At 40.9% G+C, this 24732-nt stretch overlaps 1 protein-coding gene across 1 annotated transcript; it reads right to left on the bottom strand.

Moving 5' to 3' along the window:
- Positions 1-392: 392 nt before the first annotated feature.
- mix23 (mitochondrial matrix import factor 23) lies at positions 393-24669 on the bottom strand. The gene is made up of 5 exons (XM_072585279.1): positions 24580-24669; positions 16840-16965; positions 9142-9288; positions 4021-4080; positions 393-2426 (listed from the first exon to the last, which is right to left on the bottom strand). The coding sequence occupies exons 1-5, from the start codon at positions 24628-24630 to the stop codon at positions 2376-2378; spliced, it is 435 nt and encodes a 144-aa protein (XP_072441380.1). The 5' UTR covers positions 24631-24669; the 3' UTR covers positions 393-2375.
- Between the last annotated feature and the right edge of the window lie 63 nt (positions 24670-24732).

Raw genomic sequence — 24732 nt, 5'->3', positions numbered from 1 at the left:
ATGGTCTTCCCTTACAGTAGTTAAGGAACAAATTGTTTGGGTATCAGTACAGTATCACACTGGCTGTTATTTTAAACTAAGTTATGCACTCCCTTGTGCCTGACCTTTTTTAATGACAATGAGAACTGGACTTAAATCTTACATTTATCTCTGCAGTACTTTTTGAAAATCTTAAAATTATGAATTCACAATCTGGAGAAACTCAAGATCATATTGAATTTGAAACATTAACTCTAGTGTTTCACAGATGCTGTCAGACCAGAGTTTCTTCAACACTTTGTGGATGCTGGAAATCTGAAACAGTATAGTTTTTTAAATTATAGAATCGTTCCTGAGAAACATGCAATAAATTTTTTGCGTTCGGAAATTGTAAATGCACAATCCAACAAAAGTTTATTTTGATTGTCATTTAATTTTGACTCAGTTGTAGAAATTGTCTAGAAACAAAAATTCTGGATTCAGGAACAGTTACTACTAAAATGCATAAGTCTTTTGTGACTAGTCCACATCCATAATACAACCTTTTTATAGTGCAGTTGCTGCTAGATTTTTCTCAGCAATCCTTACCAAACATTCAGACCGATAGCAATGTTCTTTGGGTTTGTGGCGAGAGTGATAGTTCTTTGGAGAAGGTGTATCTAACATGTATAGTTGGTGTTACATCTATGCACACAAGACTAAAAGCACCAGTGGATTTTTTTTTATTACTAATGGGACACAATCTCCAGAAATAAAACATTGTTTCAGTGTGGTTTCTTCAGAAGTTAAAACTCCAGATTGCACACAACAGAACATGTCCAATATTTAACTACACACGAATAGACAGGAACAGAACCATATTTTATCTAGATTTAAAAACTGTTGATTTGAGTTAAAACAAAAGGAACCTTGACACTTGAGTTGCAATAGAATCACTGTTTCCACGAATACAGTAATACAGATAATGTTCCTTTTACCCATGGTAGAGACAATTCATGATCTTTATAAAAAGTATTACTGTCAGATAGGACAGCATTTATGAGAAAGATTTTCTAGATGGCTTTGGCATACACTACCCTCCCCATCTTGTTTACCTTTAATGGAAAATAATTATCACCCAAAACATGGCTAAGCAGACCATTATTGCCCATGTGACACTAGAAATTAAGGTGAATAGCAAGAATGATTAAAAAAAACCTTTAGATTTTGAACAGATCATTATACATTTTGTAGAAAGAGCAACCATTTTAAGCAGCGCCCAGGCTCTGAAGGAACACTTGCCTAGGTATTTGGCATCAGGGAAAGAAAAAAAAAAGTTTCTGGTGCCCCAGTCCCATTCAAACATACTTCCCAGCAAGCTCTAAAGAATGCTGAATTGCTGGCAGATTTGGCCCCTTTTGTTTCTGCCCTACTGCATGGAATAAGTTACTTGAGGACTCTTTTTAAATTGAACACACAAGACATTAACTTGTACTCACAATCGAATGTTTTGAACTGTAGATGAGGCAGCCAGAGGGAAACATTTGCAAAATTTGACATAACTGTAAATGGCATTTTAACAGTCAGAGCAAATGTTTAATCCCTAGCCTGAATGGCACAGGTTCAAATTCTAATGTCTAAATTAGAAATTAAACTCTCAGGCTTCTAAAACTGTGCAGTTTAATCATTGGTATTTGTACTGTGCACCTACCTGATTACCAGATATAAATCGAGCCAGTGGTTTTGGCATTTGAGTATTTCCTTTCACTTCAACTCTTTGAGACAGTCTGAGTGACGTTGTAGCAATTCCAATTGTGATTAAATGGGAATCCAGTTCTGAAGGGTAGGTTTTTTGAATAAAATGTAGCCTATAATTGAATAACATTGAAACAAATAGCAAGTCTGATATCTTTTATTGCAAATTAAAGATGGATTGGGCAATTTGAGGGAGATAAAACTTGTTAAAATTGTCATGACATCACCAAAATTGTCCAATAATCCTACACAGGACAGAGGGAAAAATATTCTAGTAAATGAGGCTATGAAAACCTTCCAGATACTTTGCTTTGCAACATCTGACATGATCTGTTTCATTATGCAATTAAAAAAAAGTTTAAACCATGCATGAAACTGTCTTAAGATATTCAAGATGGACAAGCATGTTTGTGTAAAGCTCACAAAGTTTACATCATAGTAAGTTTGTTTGAACCATTTTTATGGGCAATCTTAAGTTGTTGCTGGAACTGCCAGTTTCCCCACAATCATAGGTCCATCAAATTCAAAACGTCTTAATCATTATACCTATAAACGGTCCCTGAAATGGTCCACTGCACTTTATTCTCAACAACTATCATCTGATTCATACTTCACAAGCCACAGGCAGGCAGGAATTGGCTTGTCTTCACAGTGCTTTAGTGTCACAGGCTGGTTGAGGGCTTGTAATGATTTCTGCAGCGTTCCTTGAAGACCTTAAAAAAAAAATTGAAAAGAATTTGACTCACTTGTGTTTTATTTATATGGGATGGTTGGGAGGGGGTAAATACTTTCCACAATACATCAATGACGTTATCGCTGCTGCTTCTTCCTCTTGTCTTGAATTGGAAAAAACTTGTCAATTTCACTTCCAGTTTCCACCCTGCTCTCACCTTCAACTGGTTCATCTGATTCTTCCCTTCCTCTACATTTCTGGAGATAGACTGGCCACCAATATCCACTACAAACCCATTTACTCCCACAGCTACCTCATTTATACGCCCTCACACCCTGCTACCTGTGAAGAGTCCATTCCAATCTCTGAGTTTCTCTATCGCTGTGGCACCTGTTCTGATGATGCCACTTCCTATAGGAGGTCCTCAGAAATATTCATATTTGTTGTCCACCAAGGATTTCCTACCATGGTTAATAGGGCCCATCACCCACAACACTAAAGGATCCCCCGCTCCTCACCAGCCTCCACATCCAATGGATCAGAAGCCTCCATCTCCGTCACCTCCAGACACTTGATCCCCTTCCCTCCATTGTCAGCATTTTGTAGGATTATTCACTATGGGACACCCTTGTCCACCACTCCTCCATTTACCCCTCAGCATCACCTCACACCACCTTCCCATGCAATTGTAGAAGGTGTAACCTCCTCACTATCTAAGGTCCCAAACACCTTCTAGATGAAGCAACAAATTATTTGCACTTTATTCAATTTAGTCTACTGCATTTGTAGCTCATAATGCGGTCATCTTTACATGGGGGAGATTAAACACAGACTGGATGACCACTTTGCAGAACACTCATGTTCTGCTCACACAAAAACCCAGAGCTTCATGTTGCCTGTTGTGTCCCCTGACCAACACTTCTGTCTCAGGCTTGCTGCAGTGGTCCAGTGAGGGTCTATGCAAACTGGAAGAACAGAATCTGATTTTCTACTAGGGGACCCTGCTGCCTTCAAGGACTCAATATTGAACTCAATAACATGAGGGCCTGAACACCTTTCATGTCCTTTATCCATTTCCACACCCAATCATGACATGAGCTGCTTTCAGCTCAGCTGACATATTTTCACTTACTTATAGTCACTATTTTCAAGCTTTTGTTTCTCCCTTGCTGACCATTATCCTTTCCTTTGTCTGTTTCACTCTCTCCCACTCTGGGCTCCATCTATATCTATCACCTACTCCTTTACTCCCCCCAACCGCTCTATCTTCAGTACATTAACAACGTTTTCCAGTTACTATCAGTTCTGAAAAAGGTTCACTGGACCTGAAATATTAACTCTACTTTCTCTCCACAGAGTCGGCCAGACCTGCTGAATTTCTCCAGCAAATTCTGTTTTTGTTTCAGATTTCCAGTGTCCTCAGTTCTTTGTTTTGTTATAATTTGATGGGGTGTCTCTGATAATTAATTAATTGAAAAGGGACACTTCAAAAAGGTTTAAGAACTACTGATCTAGGTGACAAAGAAATTAAACAGCTTATATAATCATTTGGATGATTAATTAATTTTTATATAATTGTACTGTTTTCCAATAAATAAATACTATTAAAAGAGAAATGCAAGCACAGTCCCTACCTTCCAACTTCTGTCATTGACAACCTCCTCAACATTTAATTCGGACTGCATCAATTTCAACTGAAACATAAACAGACACTCAGAATGCAAATATAGAATACGTTACAGCAGAGTGATTTATAATATTACAGGAGGCCATTTGACCCACTGATCACAAAGCATCTCACCCAGAACCCACCCTATCCCCATAACCTTGCATTTGCCATAACTAACCTATCTAAACTGCACACCTTCGACTGTGGGAGGAAACTGGAGCACATGGAAGAAACCCATGCATACACAGGGAGAATGTGAAAATTCCACAGTCACCCAAGGCTGGAATTGAACCCAGGTCCCTGGTGCTGTGAGACAGCAGTACTAACCATTGTGCCACCATGCTGATAAGGTGCACATTAAAGAGATAGATTCAGTCCAAATCTTGTGCCTATCTACTGAGACACAGACATCACCATTTCTATACAGACAAGTACACTGATTGCAGATATTTCAATGTGTTTTATATAACCATACAGAGACTCCAATATCCTCTATCCCTCTACATTACAATATTTACATAACATCTGAACAATAGTACTTTGTTTAGGATAATTTTAATCAACTATCCTGTAAAATGCTTTCCATATATGATGCGCATTATAGAAATCGGAGGCTTTTTGTATTGTCTCTTTCCTCCTCCCTCTCTTTCTGGTTCACATTACTAACAGTTGAGCTCTGTTTACAATGCTGAACTTGGATCTGAGTGTTACTAATCACAGGTAACAGAATGTGCTGAGTTTTCATTAACAAGTCTGGAGAAATACAAATTAACAAGGGCTTGTCATGGTCTTCTCACATAAATAATTCTAATTGAGACAAAGTTGTTTTCATACAAGTGTTTTCTTTACTACCAGCATATCCTCTACAAAGTTTAAAAAGAGGAAGGATTTATTTGAGTTCATCATCAGAATCAGGATGATGTTGAAGCTACAATTAGCAGCTCAAGTTGCGATAAGGGAAATTCAGCCAGTAACATTTGCTGGAAAGTGTAATTATGAGAACTTCAGCTAAGGGTAGAATTAAGGCCAGCTGGGAAAAACACCACAACCTGTGAACCAAGACTGTTAAGATGAAAATGTGATAAATGAGTAGTAGAAAAACTACTATAGGTCACTCAGAATTGGTGGAATATTATGCCAGCATAGATCATACTTTCAGAATGGGAGAATATTGAAGAGATAAAAATACTTGTATGGATTCATCATTGAAATCTTGTCAATTTTTGCAAAGATTTGAATAATTTGTGCATGGACGTTGGCCTGAAAGAAGGTTGATCATTTTGGTAATGTTTTGTAAACTATTAAGCCCCTATGTAATATTAATTTGTAATATTAACAAAGTGACAATAATACCTAGAGTTCACTTAAAAATGGAATTAAAGCATCCTACATATTTATTATTTTCAATTTAGCTTTGTACTTGTGAAATGAAAGGACAGCTCCTTTAGTTACAACCTCTCATTTTATTTTGTGATCTTCGTATTCACAAGTGTAACTTCAGATTAACAAAATACATGCAATATGTTAATATATAATGATGTGGAGATGCCGATGTTTGACTGGAGTGGACAAAGTTAAAAATTAAATGACACCAGGTTATAGTTCAACAGGTTTGTTCAGAACTACAAGCTTTTGGAGCGCTGCTCCATTGTCAAGTAACGAGTCGATTAGGATCTCAGGACACAGAATTTATTGCAAAAAGATCATCGTGTCAAGCACTGATGTGATATATGGACAAACCTGGATTGCTGTTAAGTCTTTCACCTAGGTTTGTTCAATAGATCACATCAGTGCATGACACTATGATCTTTTGTTATACTTCCAAGTAAACCTGTGGGACTATAACCTGGTGTTGTGTGATTTTTAACTTGATATACAATAACATTCAACTCACATTGGCTAGATTTGATAAAACAAAGAAGAGCATGTGGTGTGATACTTCCAACAGTATGTTCAGGTACTAACAACTCCAACATGAGTCCTTGAATGGTAAGGTACCATTTTAGTAAAGAAGTGAAGTCTCTGTGACAAATAGGTGATTGATGGGGGCTAGTTGCCAAATAAAATATCAACTGGTGTTCATTAAGAAGGAAGTACAGCATTTCAGAAATGATTACTTGTCTTAAAATGATTCTGGTTTGGAAGTAAACAGAGGGTTGAGATGAATTTCAAGTGTTACTAGAAAGGGGTACTTGTCATTTAATGTTAACTTCCTACTGAAGTTGTGAAGAGGACCTCCAGAATGTTTTGCCAAGATTTTACCAGCGTTTCTTCCCTATTCATTCTGCAATTATGCCCAGTATTATTCTACTATACTGGATACCATATAAAAAGTCTACAGGAGAAAGGAAATGCTCTGTCAAGGGAATCTTACAAAGAAGCCCTGTGGTCTGTAAGGAATGGGAGGAGGACACATGGGCAGAGACAGCAGCTTTTGGGACCCTCTCCAACTGGAGTACTAGAACAGGTATAAACTTTCTCTCCTTCTCTCGAACTAGTCGAACAATTCAGAGATCTGTGTTCTCTCTCGGTCAGTGCAGCACACTGTGTGCCAGCCAGCACACTGGTCATATTGAATTCAGGTTCATCAGACTAATTCCAGAGATGAAGGCTTTGTCTATAAGGAGAGATTGAACAGTTTAGGATCGTACTTTCTGGAGTTTAGAAAAATGAGGGGAGATCTATTTGAGGTATATAAGATGCTCAAGGGAATTGACAAAGAGAAGATCGTTCCTCGAGTGAGGCAATCTAGAACAAGAAGGCAATATTTTAGGATAAGAGGTAGCAGACTTAAAATAGAGGTGAGGAGAAATTACTTCTCTCAACAGATCTTGAATTTGTGGAATTCATTACCCCAGAGTGTGTGGACGTTAAGACATTGAGGAGATAGATTTTTTAAATTAGTAATGGGGTGAAGGGTTACGGAGAGCAGGAAGGAAAGATGAGATCAGCCGCGATCAATCAAATGTGGAGCAGGTTTGAGCAGGTGAATTGCCTACTTCTACTCTGATTTCTTACATTCTTATATTAGGTAGGGTTGGGGTGAGGGGGGATTGGGGTGGGGGTGGGGGTTGGGGTGGTTGTGGGGTGGGGGAAGAGATGAGGAAATAACTGCTCCATATAAACTGCATCTAGTCAACAATCAATTGTAGAATCCCTACAATGCGGAAACTGGCCATTCTGACCCAACAAGTTCACACTGACCCTCCAAAAAGAGTAATCCACCCAGACCCGTTTCCCAACCTATTACTCTACATTTCCCCTGACTAATTCACTTAGCCTACACATCCCTGGACACTATGGGTAATTTTAGCATGGCCAATTTACATAACCTGTACATCTTTGGACTGTGGGAGGAAACTGGAGCACCCACGAAGACATGGGGAGAATGTGCAAACTCCACACAGACAGTGGCATTAGGCTGGAATCGAACATGGGTCCCTGGGCCTGTGAGGCAGCAATGCTAACCACTTAGCCATCATGCTGCCCTAAACATTCACTGAGTTGCTGGATTAAAATGCTAGTGACAATACCACTAGCCATTGCCTCCCCCAATGAGGCCATGTCCTTCCCCTTGGCAAGTGCTAAACTTGCAGGTTTTTGTTTTTGCACCTCAGAAATGTCAGAGTTCTGGCAATCTATAATTAAAACAAATTTTTGTGACTAATTAAGACATTCAAATGAATGCCTTATTAGCACAGCAACTAATATGTGCATGTTTTCATCTTTCAGCTAAATACACTCAAATTTGTTGAAGTTGCAACTAACAAGAATTCTGTATTTATTAGTAAGACCATAAAGACATAGGAGCAGAAATTAGGCCATTTGACACTGAGTCTGCTCCATCATTCAATTAAGGCTGATGAGTTTCTCAAACACATTCTCCCAGTTTCTCCCTGTAATCTTGATACCCTTTACAATCAAGAACCTCTCTCCGTCTTAAATATACTCAATGACCTGGCCTCCAGAATCTTCTGTGACAGTAATTTCTATAGATTCACTTATCTCTGCCTGAAGAAATTTCTCCTTATCTCTGTTCCCTTTACTCTAGGCTGTGCCCTCAGTCCTAGTCTCTCCTATCAATGAAGGCATCTTCCCAACATCCACTCTGTCCAGGCCGTTCAGTAGTCTGGTAAGTTTCAATTAGATCACCCCTCATCCTTCTAAGCTCCATTCAGTATAGATCCAAAGTCCTTAAATGTTCCTCATATGTTAAGTTTTTCATTCCTGTGATCATTCTCAAGGACCTCCTCTGAACATGCTCCAGAGCCAGTACATCCTTCCTGACATATGGGACCTAAAACTGCGCACAATACTCCAAATGCGACCTGATTAGAACCTTCTAGAGCCTCAGAAGTACATCCCTTCTTTGATATTCAAGTTCTCCCAAAATAAGTGCCACCATTGCATGTGCCTTCTTAACGACTGACTCAACCTCAAGTTTACCTTGAGAATATTCTGGATTAGAACTCCCAAGTCTCTCTGCACTTCAGACTTCTGACTTTTCTCCCCATTTAGAAAATAGTCCATGCCTCTATTCTTGGTACCAAAATGCATGACCTCACACTTTTCTACATTTCACTCCCACAACCATTGTGGAGTACACTTTGTTTCACAAAAAACATAGTTCCACTTATTTAAAAAGGGAAATATCTGTAACTTTCTTTAGCAAGAAAGGGCTGGAGCCAAATTGTTTTTTCAAGTCTCATTATTTACAGTAAATAAATATGTTCAGAACTACAAATATTATTTATTATTCTTAATACATCAAACTGTTCAATTAAGTATTAGATTTTTTAAAAAAAACTTCAGTAGCAGAGCACACATTACTGGGCAACTGTATTACTGGGCAACTGAGCAATGTCATATAATACCCAAAACCAATAAACTTAATTCTAATACTAATGGTCAGCAGCCTCTCTGCAACAAAAGAACACTTCAAATGTGCAATTCTATTTTAAGTTTTTTGCATTATTTATTAAAAACATTTAAGTTTGGCACATCCACATCAAAAGTATATTTTAAAACAAAGTTTCAAAGGAAGGAAACTGTGGGAGTGGCTGATATGACTCTATGCATGCCTTACATTTGTTTGTTCTTTCCGAAGTCGTTTTAGTAGCGCTAAATTATCCATATCTTTATTTCTCTCTTCTCGTAGTTTGTTCACTCTACTGGAGCTTTGGTTTATGCACGTCTTTATGGCTTTTTCCCTACTAGCGTGTGCCTGTTTTAGCTAAAAAGGGGGGGAAAAAAAAAGAGGAAGATAGGTACACCACAAAATTTACCAACCTTGTAATATAAAATATTTTCATTTGGTTTTGCCTTGATGCAGTCGACAGATATCCCAGAAAATGGACCAAGATACAAGTACATTTTACCACCCAGAAGTAAATTGCAGAGAAACAAGTAGACAAGTCTTATGAAAAAAAATATACACTAAGCAGCTTATCAACATGCTTGGAAATAGAGCACACATTTAGACCGTGCTGTATATCTCTGTGCAATTTTCCAAAAAAATGTTGATAAGATTTTATGTGAATCTTTAACAATTGGAGTAATGTTTGGAGTGGAATAAGCACCCCGAAATCATCTATACTATTAAGAAAACTAACAGAATTCTCTTATTTATTGTAAAGGGAATTGAATACAAAATTAGGGAGGTTATGTTTCAGCTTTATGGGACACTGGAGAAACCACATCTGATTTTGATTCATTTATTGTCCCATGTATTTTTGTTACAAAATATAGCGAAAAGTGTTGCATAGTGCTGCCACTCTCCGGCGCCATCTTAAAACACAAACATAAACTGAAAAATAGAATATAAAGGTAGAAGACTATATAAATAGTGTTCAACTTTACAGTCCTCCTTGTTTAGTGCTCTGCCATGGGCCATGGACCTACTGGCCAGGCATAAGCCCCTTCACAATGCTGCTACTACTGGAATAAAAGTTGTCACCCTTCAGTGCTATCTTGCCTCTAAAAACTCCCTCGCCAATTTTAGTTCACGCCAAAGCAGCTGCTGCCATGAGTCCGCTTTGGGCCCACCTCACCAATGCAGCAGCTGTCGCTATCACAGGGTATTGTACTGGGCCCAAACTCTCCTCCGCTGCAGCAATCATGAGTCAACATTAGGACTGCCTCATTGATGCAGAAGCCACCGGAAACCCAAACTCTCGCTGACACCACTGCCACGTGTCTATAGCACCATGAATCGGTGCTGGGCCCACTCACCAAATGCCAATGCTGTCGCCCAGACTGAGCTCTTCAACAAGAGGTAAGTAAAATAAAAGAGAAAAGAAAAAAAATAAAGAGACAGTGAAAAATAAAGAAAATAAATGAAAAGAAAAGTGGACGGAGTAGACAGGCCCCAGGCTGAGAAGCCCTACTCCATCACCAACTTACCAGAAAAGCCCTCAGATCACAAATGTTTAAAATCGGTTAACAGCCAAATACGCTGGCCAATGATCCTGACCAAACACTCCACTTCCCACTGATCCAGATGTAATTTCACTAGTAACGCATCAGCCCATCTGACCAGCTTATACCCTCCTGTATGTTCAGCATTGTGTCCCTAACTTAAGAAGGTTCAAAGAAAATTTAGCAAACTAATTAGATAGGTATAGGGAATGCTGGATGACTAAAGAAATTGCGGGTTGGTTAAGAAAAAGAAGGAAGCATATATCAGGTATAGACAGGATAGATCGAGTGAATCTTTAGAAGAGTATAAAGGCAGTAGGAGTATACTTAAGGAGGAAATTAAGAGAGCAAAAAGAGGACATGAGATAGTTTTGGCAAATAGAGTAAGGAGAATCCAAAGGGTTTTTCATAAATACATGAAGGACAAAAGGGTAACTCGGGAGACAACAGGCTCCCCCCCCCCCCCCCAAGATCAGCAAGGCAGCCTTTGTGTGAAGCTGCAGGAGATGGGGGAGATATTAAACGAATAGTTTGCATCAGTGTTTATTGTGGAAAAGGTCTTGGAAGATATAGAATGTGGGGAAATAGATGATGACATGTTGAAAAGTGTCCATATTACAGAGGAAGTAGTGCTGGATGTCTTGAAAAGCATAAAAGTGGATACATCCCCAGGACCTGATAGGGTGTACCCTAGAACTCTGTGGGAAGTGATTGCTGGGCCAGGGAACTATAGGCCAGCGAGCCGGACCTCGGTGGTGGGCAAGTTGTTGGAGAGACTTCTGAGGGACAGGATGTTCATGTATTTGGAAAGGCAAGGACTGATTAGGGATAGTCTACATGGCTTTGTGCGTGGGAAATCATGTCTCACAAACTTGATTGAGTTTTTTGAAGAAGTAACAAAGAGGATTGATGAGGGCAGAGTGGTAGATGTGATCTATGTGGACTTCAGTAAGGCGTTCAACAAGGTTCCCCACGGGAGACTGGTTAGCAAGGTGAGATCTCATGGAATACAGGGAGAACTAGCCATTTGGATACAGAACTGACTTGAAGGTAGAAGACAGAGGGTGGTGGTGGAGGGTTGTTTGCTAGACTGGAGACCTGCGACCAGTGGAGTGCCACAAGGATCGGTGTTGGGTCCACTACTTTTCATCATTTATATAAATGATTTGGATCTGAGCGTAAGAGGTATAGTTAGTAAGTTTGCAGATGATACTAATTTAGATAAATGCAAGGCGCTACATTTTGGGAAAGCAAATCTTGGCAGGACTTACACGCTTGGTAAGGTCCTAGGGAGTATTGCTGAACAAAGAGACCTTGGAGTGCAGGTTTGTAGCTTCTTGAAAGTGGAGTCACAGGTGGATAGGATAGTGAAGAAGGCGTTTGGTATGCTGTCCTGTATACGTCAGAGTATTGAGTATAGGAATTGGGAGGTCATGCTGCAGCTGTACAGGACATTGGTTACAACATTGTTGAAATATTGCATGCAAATCTGGTGTCCTTCCTATCAGGAAAATGTTGTGAAACTTGAAAGGGTTCAGAAAAGATTTACAAGGATGTTGCCAGGGTTGGAGGATTTGAGCTCTAGGGAGAGGTTAAATAGGTTACGGCTGTTTTCCCTGGAGTGTCAGAGGATTAGGGGTGACCTTATAGAGGTTTATAAAATTCAGGGGCATGGATAGGTTAAATAGAAAAAGTCTTTTCCTTGGGGTGGGGGAGTCCAAAATTAGAGGGTATAGGTTTAGGGTGAGAGGGGAAAGATATAAAAGAGACCTAAGGGGCAACCTTTTCACGCAGAGGGTGGTATGAATATGGAATGAGCTGCCAGAGGAAGTGGAGGAGGCTAGTGGTGCGTTTCCATGCTGTACATCTCTATGACTGTCTTACGAGGGACAAGTTAGGCATGCTAAGCTTGTTTCCACTGGAGTTTAGAAGAGTAAGAGGCAACTTGATTGAAAAAGTTAAGATCCTGGGGGGTCATGAAAGGATATTTCTTGTTCTAGGGGTATCTAGAATTGTAGGTCACTATTTAAAATAAGGGGTTGCCATTTAAAACAGAGATGAGACAAAATTGCTTCTCACAGAGGATGGCGAGTCTTTAGAATTCTCTTCCTGAATAGATGGTGAAAGCAGACTCTGAACATTTTAAAGTCAGAGATGGACTTTTAAATCAAAATGTTCAGATATGTTTGGACATACCTCTGCAGCCAGCTTAAAGGCAGGGGCTTGACCCCTGCGCCAGAAGAACTCACAGAGCCAGACAGATTCTTGATAAGCAATGGTTATTGTGGATTTGAGGTTACAATCAGTTCAACTATGATCTTATTAAATAGCAGAGCAGGTTCATGGGGCAGAATGTCTTACTTCTGCATCCTGTTTGCAGATGAATACTCTTGGCAGGCAAACCCTCCTGGTTCCTTCTGAAATCTCTAATAGAATTTTTGAAAGGTAGAGACAGCCAGTCAATAATCTGAATAATACTGTCATTAAAACATTCACTCTGCGACAGATTGCTGCTGAGACAGAATTATCTGTTGTGAAACTAAATGGTGCATTTTGATGCTAGCCTTAGGAAATGTAAATGTTTGACCAAATATGGATTGGATCATGACATCAACCTTGTATAAGTTTGTTGCAACCTGAAACAAGGTGCTTCCCAAGTCTCAATCAGGCAGAGCGAGCTTCTTTCTCATATCCCAACAAAATTTGTTACAGCAGAAATGTATACTCTTTTCCAGCGGATCATATTTCCAGTTCCACAGAAGAAACTGGAGGTCTCAGAATTATGTCAGATTGGGAGCTATATGGTAGTTATACCAGGAAATGTACTAGCTCAAAATTGGAGAAAGGCTAATTTTGACGGTATTAGGCAAGAACTTTCGAAAACTGATTGGGGTTAGATGTTCACAGGTAAAGGGACGGCTGGAAAATGGGAGGCCTTCAGAAATGAGATAACGAGAATCCAGAAAAAGTATATTCCTGTCAGGGTGAAAGGAAAGGCTGGTAGGTATAGGGAATGCTGGATGACTAAAGAAATTGAGGGTTTGGTTAAGAAAAAGAAGGAAGCATATGATTAGATTAGATTAGATTACTTACAGTGTGGAAACAGGCCCTTCGGCCCAACAAGTCCACACCGACGTGCACCCACCCATACCCCTTCCCCTACATCTAACACTACGGGCAATTTAGCGTGGCCAATTCACCTAACCTATGTCAGGTATAGACAGGATAGATCAAGTGAATCCTTAGAAGAGTATAAAGGAAGTAGAAGTATACTTAAGAGGGAAATCAGGAGGGCAAAAAAAGGGACATGAGAACTTTGGCAAATAGAATTAAGGAGAATCCAAACGGTTTATACAAATACATTAAGGACAAAAGGGTAACGAGGGAGAGAATAGGGCCCCGCAAAGATCAGCAAGGTGGCCTTTGTGTGGAGCCGCAGAAAATGGGCGAGATACAAAATGAGTATTTTGCATCAGTATTTACTGTGGAAAAGAATATGGAAGACATAGACTGTAGGGAAATAGATAGTGACGTCTTGCAAAATGTCCAGATTACAGAGAAGGAAGTGCTGGATGTCTTGAAACGAGTAAAGGTGAATAAATCCCCAGGATCTGATCAGGTGTACCCGAGAACTCTGTGGGAATCGAGAGGAGTGATTGCTGAGCCTCTTGCTGAGATATTTGTATTATCGATAGTCACAGATGAGGTGCCGGAAGACTGGAGGTTGGCAAACCTGAAGTCATTGTTTAAGAAGGGTGGTAAGGACAAGCCAGGGAACTACAGACCAGTGAGCCTGACCTCGGTGGTGGGCAAGTTGGAGGGAATCCTGAGGGACAGGATGTACATTTATTTGGAAAGGCAAGGACTGATTCGGGATAATCAACATGGCTTTGTACGTGGGAAATCATATCTCACAAACTTGATTGAGTTTTTTTGAAGTAGTAACAAAAAGGATTGGTGAGGGCAAAGCGGTAGATGTGATCTATATGGACTTCAGTAAGGCACTTGACAAGGTTCCCCATGGGAGATTGGTTAGCAAGGTCAGATCTCATGGAATACAGGGAGAACAAACCATTTGGGTACAGAATTGGCTCGGAGGTATAAGTCAGAAGATGGTGGTGGAGGATTGCTTTTCAGACTAGAGGCCTGTGACCAGTGGAGTGCCACAAGGATTGGTGCTGGGTTCTCTACTTTTTGCCATTTACATAAATGATCTGGATCCGAGCTTAAGAGGTACAGTTAGTAAGTTTGCAGATGACACCAAAATTGGAGGTGTAGTGGACAGTGAAGAGGGTTACCTCAGATTACAACAGGATCTTGACCAGATGGGCCAATGGACTGAGAAGTGGTAGATGGAATTTAATTCAGATAAATGAGAGGTGCTGCATTTTGGGAAAGCTAATCTTAGCAGCACTTATACACTTAATGGTAAGATCCTAGGGAGTGTTGTTGAACAAAGAGATCTTGGAGTGCAGGTTCATAGCTCCTTGAAAGTGGAGTCGCAGGTAAATAGGATAGTGAAGGCAGCGTTTGGTATTGCTTTCCTTTATAGTATTGATTATAGGAGTTGGGAGGTCATGTTGCGGCTGTACAGGACACTGGTTAGGCCACTGTTGGAATAATGCATGTAATTCTGGTCTCCTTCCTATCAGAAAAATGTTGTGACACTTGAAAGGGTTCAGAAAAGATTTACAAGGATGTTGCCAGGGTTGGAGGATTTAAGCTACAGGGAGAGGCTGGACAGGCTGGGGCTGTTTTCCCTAGAGCATCGGAGGCTGAGGTTTACAAAATTATTTTGTAATTATGAGGGGCATGAATAGGGTAAATAGGCAAAGTCTTTTCCCTGGGGTCGGGGAGCCCAGAACTAGAGGGCATAGATTTAGGGTGAGAGGGGAAAGATATATAAGAGACCTATGTGGCAACTTTTTCACACAGAGTATGGAATGAGCTGCCAGAGGAAGTGGTGGAGGCTGGTACAATTGTAACATTTTAGAGGCATTTGGATAGGTATATGAATAGGAAGGGTTGAGGGATATGGGCCAGGTGCTGGCAGGTGGGACTAGATTGGGTTGAGATATCTAGTCGGCATGGACGGGTTGGATCGAAGGGTCTGTTTCCATGCTGTATATCTCTATGACTCTATAAATGAGTTTATACTTTACAAGCTTATTTTAATAAAGATAATTAGGTCAAACATTATTTAAATCCTGCTGAAATTAAAGTAAGGTTTTGAGGATCCAAGGATTTTTCTCTTAAGGCTTTAATTAAATAACCAGTAAAATGAAGCTGGCTACAACTGTAACAAGGTCAAATGTCTCAGATTTGAGCTCAGCTATTTAAACATAGCATCGAAGGCCATGCTTTACAGTGGAACTGTATGTGGAATCTTTCAGCTTACAATACAATACCCCCCAAACACGTTTAGGTCCAGTTCACATAAAACATGCAATAATTAGAAAAATATTTATTAATACCCACTAAAAAAAAGGACAAATATGAATCATCATGACCAAAGGTATACAGGAACATAGGAACAAGTGTAGGTCACTCAGTCCCTTGAGCCTATTCTGCCATTAAATGAGCTGATCTGTGGCCTAATTCCATATACCTGCCTTCGGCCCATATTGCTTTATACCTTTGCTTAACAAAAAAAGTTATCCAGTTCAGATTTCAAATTAACAACTGATCCAGTATCTGCTGCAGTTTGTGGAAGAGAGTTCCAAAATTCCAGCACCCTTACATGTGGGAGTGCTTCCTAACATCTCTGCTGAACAATTCTATAATTCTAATTCTCAGACTATACCCCTACTTCCAGAATACCGAAACGATGGAAATAGTTTCTCTCTTCAACTACCCTATCGTTCCTTATTAATATTTTGAAGATTTTGACCAGATCATTGCTTAACCTTCTAATTCTTGAGAAAATAAATCTAATTTGTAGAATCTCTCCTCATAATGTGAACAGTGAAGTTGTACCCCCTCATTGGCCAATATCCTTCTTAAGGTGTGGTGGCAAGACTTACATTCCAAGTGGGTTTGAACCAAACTTTTGAATAACTGCAGCACAACATCTGCATCTTTGAACTTGAGTCCTCGAGACATAAAGGCCAGCTTTCCTAATTACATTCTGCATCTGTTTATGAGATTTTAAAGATTTATGCACTTGAACCCCCAAGTCTCATACTGTGAAGGAATTGGTCACATTTTTAGCCATCAAAATTCAACAGGCCTAGCACGTGATGAGTTGCACATTATAAATCAAACTTCAACTTTGTTTTTAAACTTATTACTGAGCTGGTCACAAAGTAAAAGGTCTACACAAAAAACAAATTTTCTTTGCAAAGAAAATGAATAGGACATTACTTACAGAATCATAAAGTTGCTTGCATGTCTGACTTGCATCAATCTTTCCAGCAAAGGATGCTGTAGGGATAATAGTATTTAATTCGTGAACTATCCTATCATCAATTTGTCGCATCACCCGCAATGCATCCTATTGATAGAAAGGAAAGAAGGAGGTTTTGCTTTAATAATACTGTAAAATTCACTGATGCAGTTAGACAAAGTCTAGGCATAATCGATAGCCAAATAACCTGAATTATCATTTATGCTAAAGACTATATGAAGACTACATGTTTTTTTTAACATAAATCACTGAAGAGGCCTTAGCCAGCATATTGTGTACAATTATGAGAGCCATGCTTTTTGCAGAACGTCACGGTCTTGGTCGTAGGCTCCCTATAGTGTGGAAGCAGGCTGCTCAGTTCACTAAGTCCATACTGACCCTAAGAGCAGCCCCAAACTTATCCCCAAAACTCTGCATTTACCAAGGCAAATCCACATAACCTGCACATCTTTAGTCTGTGGGTGAAAACTTGAGTACTATGAGGAAAGCCATGCAAGACATGGGGAAAACATGCAGTCAGTCACCTAAGGGTGGAATCAAACTTGGGTCTCTGCTGTTGAGGCAGTGGTCCTAACCATTGTGTGTCGTTGCTGCCCCATGCTACAGAGATTTTCTTTAGTTCACCTGTGGGCTGTGGGTGTCGCTAGCTGGATGGCACTTATTTCCTGTCCTTAGTTGTCCTTAACAAGATTGTGGTGAGCTGTCTTCTTGAATTGCTGCAGTCCAATTGCCACAGGTTGACCCACAATGCTATTTGAGGAAATTCCAGGCTTGTTGACCCAGTGACAGAGAAGGAACGGCGATATATTTCTAAGTCAGGAAGATGACTGGCTTGGAGGGGAACTTGCAGGTGATGGTGTCCCCATGCATCAGCTGCCCTTGTCCTTCTAGATGGAAATACAGGATTATTAGGGGCTTTAATTATATTGGCAGACTGGAGAGGTGGGAGATTCTCCACTCTGAGGAGAACAAAATTGAGAAACTTAGTAGAATTATTTCAAATGATGTTTTCTTTGAAAAAAAATTGTTTCCACTGACAGGAAGTTGTGGGAAAGAGTACAGTTTTTTGAAAAAAAACAAGTAGTTATTATTTGAAATGCATTGCTTTTAAAAAGGAATTGGATATGTGCTTCAAAAAGGAAATAGCTACATGGTTATGGTGAAAGAATAGAACTTTAAAAGCACAATTGACTAAATGCAGCTCTTCTGTGGTGAAGACACTTCTAAAAGAACATATTTATTCATTCTTCTGAAATGGTGTAGCTGACAAGGTTAGAATTTATTGCCTAAGGGAATATAGTGATGAACTGCCTTCTTGAACAGCTGCAGTCCACATCGTGAAATACCATTGGATATCCATCCAGAATATTAACCCAATAACAATGAAGGAACAACAAAGTGCTTCTAGGTTCAGATGCAATTTGGAGGGAAACTTGTAAGGGGTAGTGTTCCCACATACATGCCACCTTTTCCTTCTAGCTGGTGGGGTTCACAACTTTGGAAGTTGCTGCAACACATCTTTTGAATGGTACATCCTATGGTCTTGATGCACTGGTTGGGATGACAGTGAACTTTTAAACTGGTAACGGGATGCGAATCAAGCACATCGTTTTGCCCGAGAGGTGGTGTGCAAGCTCAAATATTGCCAGCCTTGCATCCATCCAATGAATCAGAGATTATATTAAACTTGTTACTTGTTCTTTGTAGTCGTTGTAAAGGCTTTGAGGAATTAAGAAAATGAGTCCCTTCCCACAGAATACCCAGCAGTGGCCTGCTCTTATAGAGCAGTATTTATGTGGCTGATCCATTTAAGTTTCTCATTAATGGTGCCAGACAGAATGTCATCAGAATGGTCTTTACCTGGCACAAATGTTATTTGCCACTTAGTCCAAGCTTGAACATTAACCATGTTTTGTTATATATGTGCATTTCAAATGGAAGTGAGCACTGTGCAGTGAACATTCCCATTTCAGACCTTATGACGGATGAGGCAGTTGAACGTTGTGAATGTAGGGGACGATCTGGACTAACTCCTGCAACAATGTTCTATAGCGAAGATGATCAGTCTTCAAAGATCATAACAATCTTCCTTGATGCTTATTTTTCCCTCGATTCACATTTACTTGAAATTTTGCTGAAGCATCGTGACGCTGTACTCAATCAAATACTGCCTTGATGCCAAGGGGAATCCGTCTCTCGTTTGGTATCTGAAATTCAGCTCTGTGTCTATGTCAGGACCAAGGCTGTAATGAATTTTAGTATTGATTGGCACTGCCAAAACTCAAATTGAGCACCAACGAAGCAGGTTATTATTGCACAAATGCTCCTTGATATCATCCTAGACAATCCCTTCATCACTTGTCTGATGATTGAGAGTAGATTGATCGAGTAGTAATTGACAAAATTCGACTTATTGTGGTCATGTGCACTTGGGCAATTTTCTGCAATATTGCCCAGATGCCAGCCTTCAAGCTGTTCTGGAAACAAAACCTGTTTAAGAGCATGGGTAACTCTGGTACACAAATATTCAATACTAATGCTGGGATGGTGTCAGGGCCATAGCCTTTGCTACTTCTAGACTCTTCAGGCATTCCATCATATTACATGGAGTGAATCAAATTGATGACAAAGTGGCAGGAAGAAGCTAAGATGGATCAGCTACTCTGTAATTCTGTCTGAAAGTGATTACAAATGCTTGCAGCTTGATATTTTCATAGATGCACTGGGCTTCAACCATATTGAGGATGGGGATGGAAGTGGAACTTTCTCCTAAGGTTAGTCGTTTAATTGCACACTATAGTTCACAACTGAATATGGGAGGACTTCAGAATTTTGATTGAATCCATTGGTTGTGGCATTACTTAGATATTAATGGCATGCTGCCTCCACCATCCCATTTAATCATGGTAGCATCACACTGGTAGATGTGTCCTCAGTGTGAACAGGGAACACAGTTTCTACAGAACTGTGACAATCATTGTTATGAGATTTCCATGAAGATTCCACTATCTCAACAGTGCCCCTCAGCTGAGGTGTGGTAACCCTTAGGTTAAACAGTAGTTGTTTCTCTATTTCTATAGTTCTGAGACATTGGCAAATTTACCTTTAGATATACCTTCAACAAGTAGACTGGTGATGATGAGAAAAAAAAAAGGTTTTTCCTTCTTACTGGTTCCATCATCTGCCACAGGTGTAGTCTGGCACAAATGTCCTTTAAGACTTGGCCAGTACATCAGCAAAATTGCTACTTAGGCACTTTCACTAATACTGAAGTCTTCCAATGAGAACACATTTTGTGCACTATTTCCAGTGCTTTTTTCCCCCCCCATGATGTTCAACATGGGTGGAATTTTCCTTGCCACTTTTGCTACAACTAGATGCGATGTAGAATTAACGTTAAGACTTTCCAGAGCCACTCCCTCTGCAGTGATCACAATTATGTCACCACTTGTAATGGTTCTGTTCTGTCTGTGGGACAGGAAAAATACTAAGATGATAAACCTTACATCAACAAACAACATCTTCTGGCATGCACTGGTAATGGAATATTAGAAAAGATAAGGGGCAAACCAACTCAAGAATATTGAAGCAGGAGGTATCGGACAACAGCTTAGTGGGTACCTGCACAATGCTTGAAATTTGAATCAAGTTCTCTGAACATCTGCTGGACACTGTAGCAAAATGTCCATGCCTCTGCCTTCTCCATTGCAGTGTTAAAATATATGAACACAAGGAAACATGTAGTTTAGTTGAACTCGTCAATGCCGACTAGATATCCCAAATTAATCTAGCCCCATTTGCCAGCACTTGGCCAATATTCCTCTCAACCTTTCCTAGTCACAGACTCATTCAGATGCCTGTTAAATGCTGTAATTGTACCAGCCTCCACCATTTCCTCCAACAGTTCATTCCATACATGCACCACCCTCTGCGTGTAAAAGGGACCTAAGGGCCAACGTTAATATCTTTCCCCTCTCACTCCAAACCTATGCCCTATTAATTCTGGACACTCCATTCCAGAGAATAAACCTTCACTATTCCCCCTATCCTTGCCCCTCCTGGTTTTGTAAACCTCTATAGCATCATCTGTCAGCCTCTGATGCTCCAGGAAAATAGCCCCAACCTATTCACCTTCTACTTATAGCTCAAACCCTCCAACTCCGGCAACGCTTTTCTAAGTCTTTTCTGAACCCTTTCAAGTTTCACAATATCATTCCTATAGCAGAGAGACCAGGACTGCACACAGTATTCCAAAAGTGGTCAAACCAATGTTCTGTACATCTACAACATGACATCCAACTCCTATACTCAATGCTCTGACCAATAAATGAAAGCATGCCAAGTGCCTTCTTCACTATCTGGTGACTCCACTTTCAAGGAACTCTGGACCTGCATATCAAGATCTCTTTGTTTGGCAACACTCCTGAGGACCTACCATTACGTGTATTGGTCCTGCTCTGATTTGCCTTTCCACAGTGCAGCACCTCACATTTATCTAAATTAAACTCCATCTGCCACTCCTCAGCCCTTTGGCCCATTTGATCAAGATCCCGTTGTACTCTGAGGTAACCTTCTTCACTGTCCACTACACCTTCAATTTTTCTGTTATCTGCAAACTTCCTAACATTCTATGTTCACATCCAACTAATTTAAATGACAAAAAGCAGCAGACCCAATACCGATCCTTGTGATACTCCACTGGTCACAGGTCTCCAGTCTGAAAAACAACCCTCCACCTCCTTCTACCTTCGAGCCAGTTCTGTATCCAAATGGCTAGTTCTCTTTGTATTCCAACTGATCTAACCTTGCTAACCAGTCTACTATGAGAAACCTTGTTGAAAGCCTTACTAAAGTCTACAGAGACCATGTCCACTACTCTACCCTCAATTCTTTTGTTACTTCTTCAAAAAAGCTCAGTCAAGTTAATGAGACATGATTTCCCATGCACATAGCCATGTTGACTATCCATAATCAGTCCTTGCCTTTCCAAATACATGTAAATCCTGTCCCTCAGGTTTCCCTCCAACAACTTAACCACCACCAACGTCAGACTCGACAGTCAGTTCCCTGGCTTTTCCTAACCACCTTTCTTAAACAGTGGCACTTTTGCCAACCTCCAGTCTTCGGCACCTCACGGTGGCTATTGATGATACAAATTTCTCAGCAAGATATAGCTTTGGCAAATAGAATTAAGGAGAATTCAAAGGGCTTTTACAAATACATTAAGGACAAAAGGGTAACTAGGGAGACAATAGGGCAAGCGGCCTTTGTGTGGAACTGCACGAGATGCGGGGGGGGGGGGGGGGGGCAATACTAAATGAGTATTTTGCATCAGTATTTACTGTGGAAAAGGACATGGAAGATATAGAATGTAGGAAAATAGATGGTGAGATCTTGAAAAATGTCCAGATTACAGAGGAGGAAGTGCTGGATTTCTCGAAATGCACAAAAGTGGATCAATCCCCAGGACCTGATCAGGTGTACCCTAGAACTCTGTGGGAAGCTAGGGAAGTGATTGCTGGGCCTCTTACTGAAATATTTGCATCATCGATAGTCATAGGTGAGGTGCCAGAAGACTGAAGGTTGGCTAATGTGGTGCCACTGTTTAAGAAAGGTGGTAAGGACAAGCCAGGGAACTATAGACCAGTGAGCCTGACGTCGGTGGTGGGCAAGTTATTGGAGGAAACCGAGGGACAGGATGTATATATATTTGGAAAGTCAACATGATTTCCCACACACAAAAACTTGATTGAGCTTTTTGAAGAATTAACAATGAGGATTGATGAGGGCAGAGTGGTAGATGTGATCTATGTGCACTTCAGTAAGGCATTTGAAAAAGTTCCCCATGGGAGACTGGTTAACAAGGTTAGATCTCATGGAATACAGGGACAACTAGCCATTTGGGTACAGAACTGGCTCAAAGGTTGAAGACAGAGGGTGGTGGTGGAGGGTTGTCTTTCAGACTGGAGGCCTGTGACCAGTGGAGTGCCACAAGGATCGGTGCTGGGTCCTCTACTTTTTGCCATTTATATAAACGATTTGGATGCGATCATAAGAGGTACAGTTAGTAAGTTTGCAGATGACACCAAAATTGGAGGTATAGTGGACAGCAAAGAGGGTTACCTCAGATTACAACAGGATCTTGACCAGATGGACCAATGGGCTGAGAAGTGGTAAATGGAGTTTAATTCAGATAAATGAGACGTGCTGCATTTTGGGCAAACAAATCTTAGTAGGACTTATACGCTTAATGGTAAAGTCCTAGGGAGTGTTGTTGAACAAAGAGACCTTGCAGCGCAGGTTCATAGCTCCTTGAAAGTGGAGTCGCAAGTAGATAGGATAGTTAAGGCGGCATTTGGTATGCTTTCCTTTATTGGTCAGAGTATTGAGTACAGGAGTTGGGAGGTCATATTGCGGCTGTACAGGTCATTGGTTAGGCCATGGTTAAAATATTGCATGCAATTCTGGTCTCCTTCCCACCAGAAAGATGATGTGAAACTTGAAAGGGTTCAGAAAAGATTTACAAGGATGTTGCCAGGGTTGGAAGATTCGAGCTAGAGGGAGCAGTTAAATAGACTAGGGCTGTTTTCCCTGGAGCATCAGAGAGTGAGGGGTGACCTTATAGAGGCTTATAAAATCATGAGTGGCATTAATAGGATAAATAAAGTCTTTTCCCAAAGGTGGGGGAGTCCAGAACTAGAGGGCATAGGTTTAGGGTGAGGGGGGAAAGATATAAAAGTGACCCAAGGGGCAACTTTTTCACTTGTATGGAATGAGCTGCCAGAGGAAGTGGTGGAGGCTAGTACAATTGCAACATTTAAAAGGCACCTGGATGGGGTATATGAATAGGAAGGGTTTAGAGGGAATTGGGCCGGATGCTAGCAGGTGGGACCAGATTAGGTAGGGCTATCTGGTCAGCATGGACAAGTTAGACTGAAGGGTCTATCTCCATGCTGTACATCTCTATGATTTAATCAGATTTTGGGGATTTATCTACATTTATGCGTTTTAAGCTATCCAGCACCATCTCCTGTGTAATATGGAGATTTTCAAGATATCACTATTTATATCCCCACGTTCTATATCTTCTGTATACAGTAAACATAGTAACCGTACTTTCCAAGAAGCAGACCACGAAAGCAAAAAGCATGATACGGTGCGAATGAAGTAAGTGCTTCTGAAAAAGGACACATTTTGTCGAAACTTTTGGTATTTATACTGATCAGAACATTTCACAAAACTGCCAATTCAAGATGAAAACCAACGAACACAATGAGCCAAAGGGCCTCTTTCCACGTTGTGAAAACTCCGAGTATGACAAGTATTACATTCATGAAACCGTGCTTCGAAAAGTGAAATGTGAGAGTTGTGCAGAGTCCACTGAAGCGAATCGGGGGAGGACAAAGTCTAAAAGCCTTGGACATCGGCCGGGACCGTGCAGAATTGGCGACGGCTCTTGATCGCTGCTGCTGTCGAATGCCCGCCCTCCCTCCGTCCTCGACTCAGACCCCGACCTTCCCGCCAACCTCCCCAAAGGGTAGCTGCTGCCCATGGGATTGGGGTAGGGGCTCCTGAAGGACGAAACCCGCCGAGCGAGCACACCAGCCGCCTCCGAGCGGGCCGCTGAGCAGCGCCCTCCAGCCCGGCCCGTTCTTCAGTTCCCATATCCCCTTCCCCGTTGCCGTTCTCCCCAGCCCTTACCTGGAACTCGGAGAAATCCTGACAAGTTAGCTCCTCACTGGGCGCCGCCATCTTGTCGCCGCTTCCGAGGACTCCGGCGTGAGGGCTGCCCACCGCACCGCCTGATGGAACAAGACAATGGAGGGGGGTGGGCGGGGGAGAGAAACCCCAGAG

Source organism: Chiloscyllium punctatum, chromosome 15 (genome assembly GCF_047496795.1).
Source record: "Chiloscyllium punctatum isolate Juve2018m chromosome 15, sChiPun1.3, whole genome shotgun sequence".
Lineage (NCBI taxonomy): Eukaryota > Metazoa > Chordata > Chondrichthyes > Orectolobiformes > Hemiscylliidae > Chiloscyllium > Chiloscyllium punctatum.
Note: the sequence above shows the minus strand (reverse complement) of the source record. Positions and strands in the feature narration are given on the sequence as shown.

Bases quoted from the DNA above. Each gene is read 5' to 3' on its own strand.
- mix23 (XM_072585279.1), bottom strand. From the start codon at position 24,630: ATGGCGGCGCCCAGTGAGGAGCTAACTTGTCAGGATTTCTCCGAGTTC. The intron at 9,289-16,839 runs GTAAGTAATGTC...CCCCCTTTTTAG, and splicing joins GCAAGCAACTTTATGATTCT to CTAAAACAGGCACACGCTAG. The intron at 4,081-9,141 runs GTAAGGCATGCA...TTTATGTTTCAG, and splicing joins TTCGGAAAGAACAAACAAAT to TTGAAATTGATGCAGTCCGA.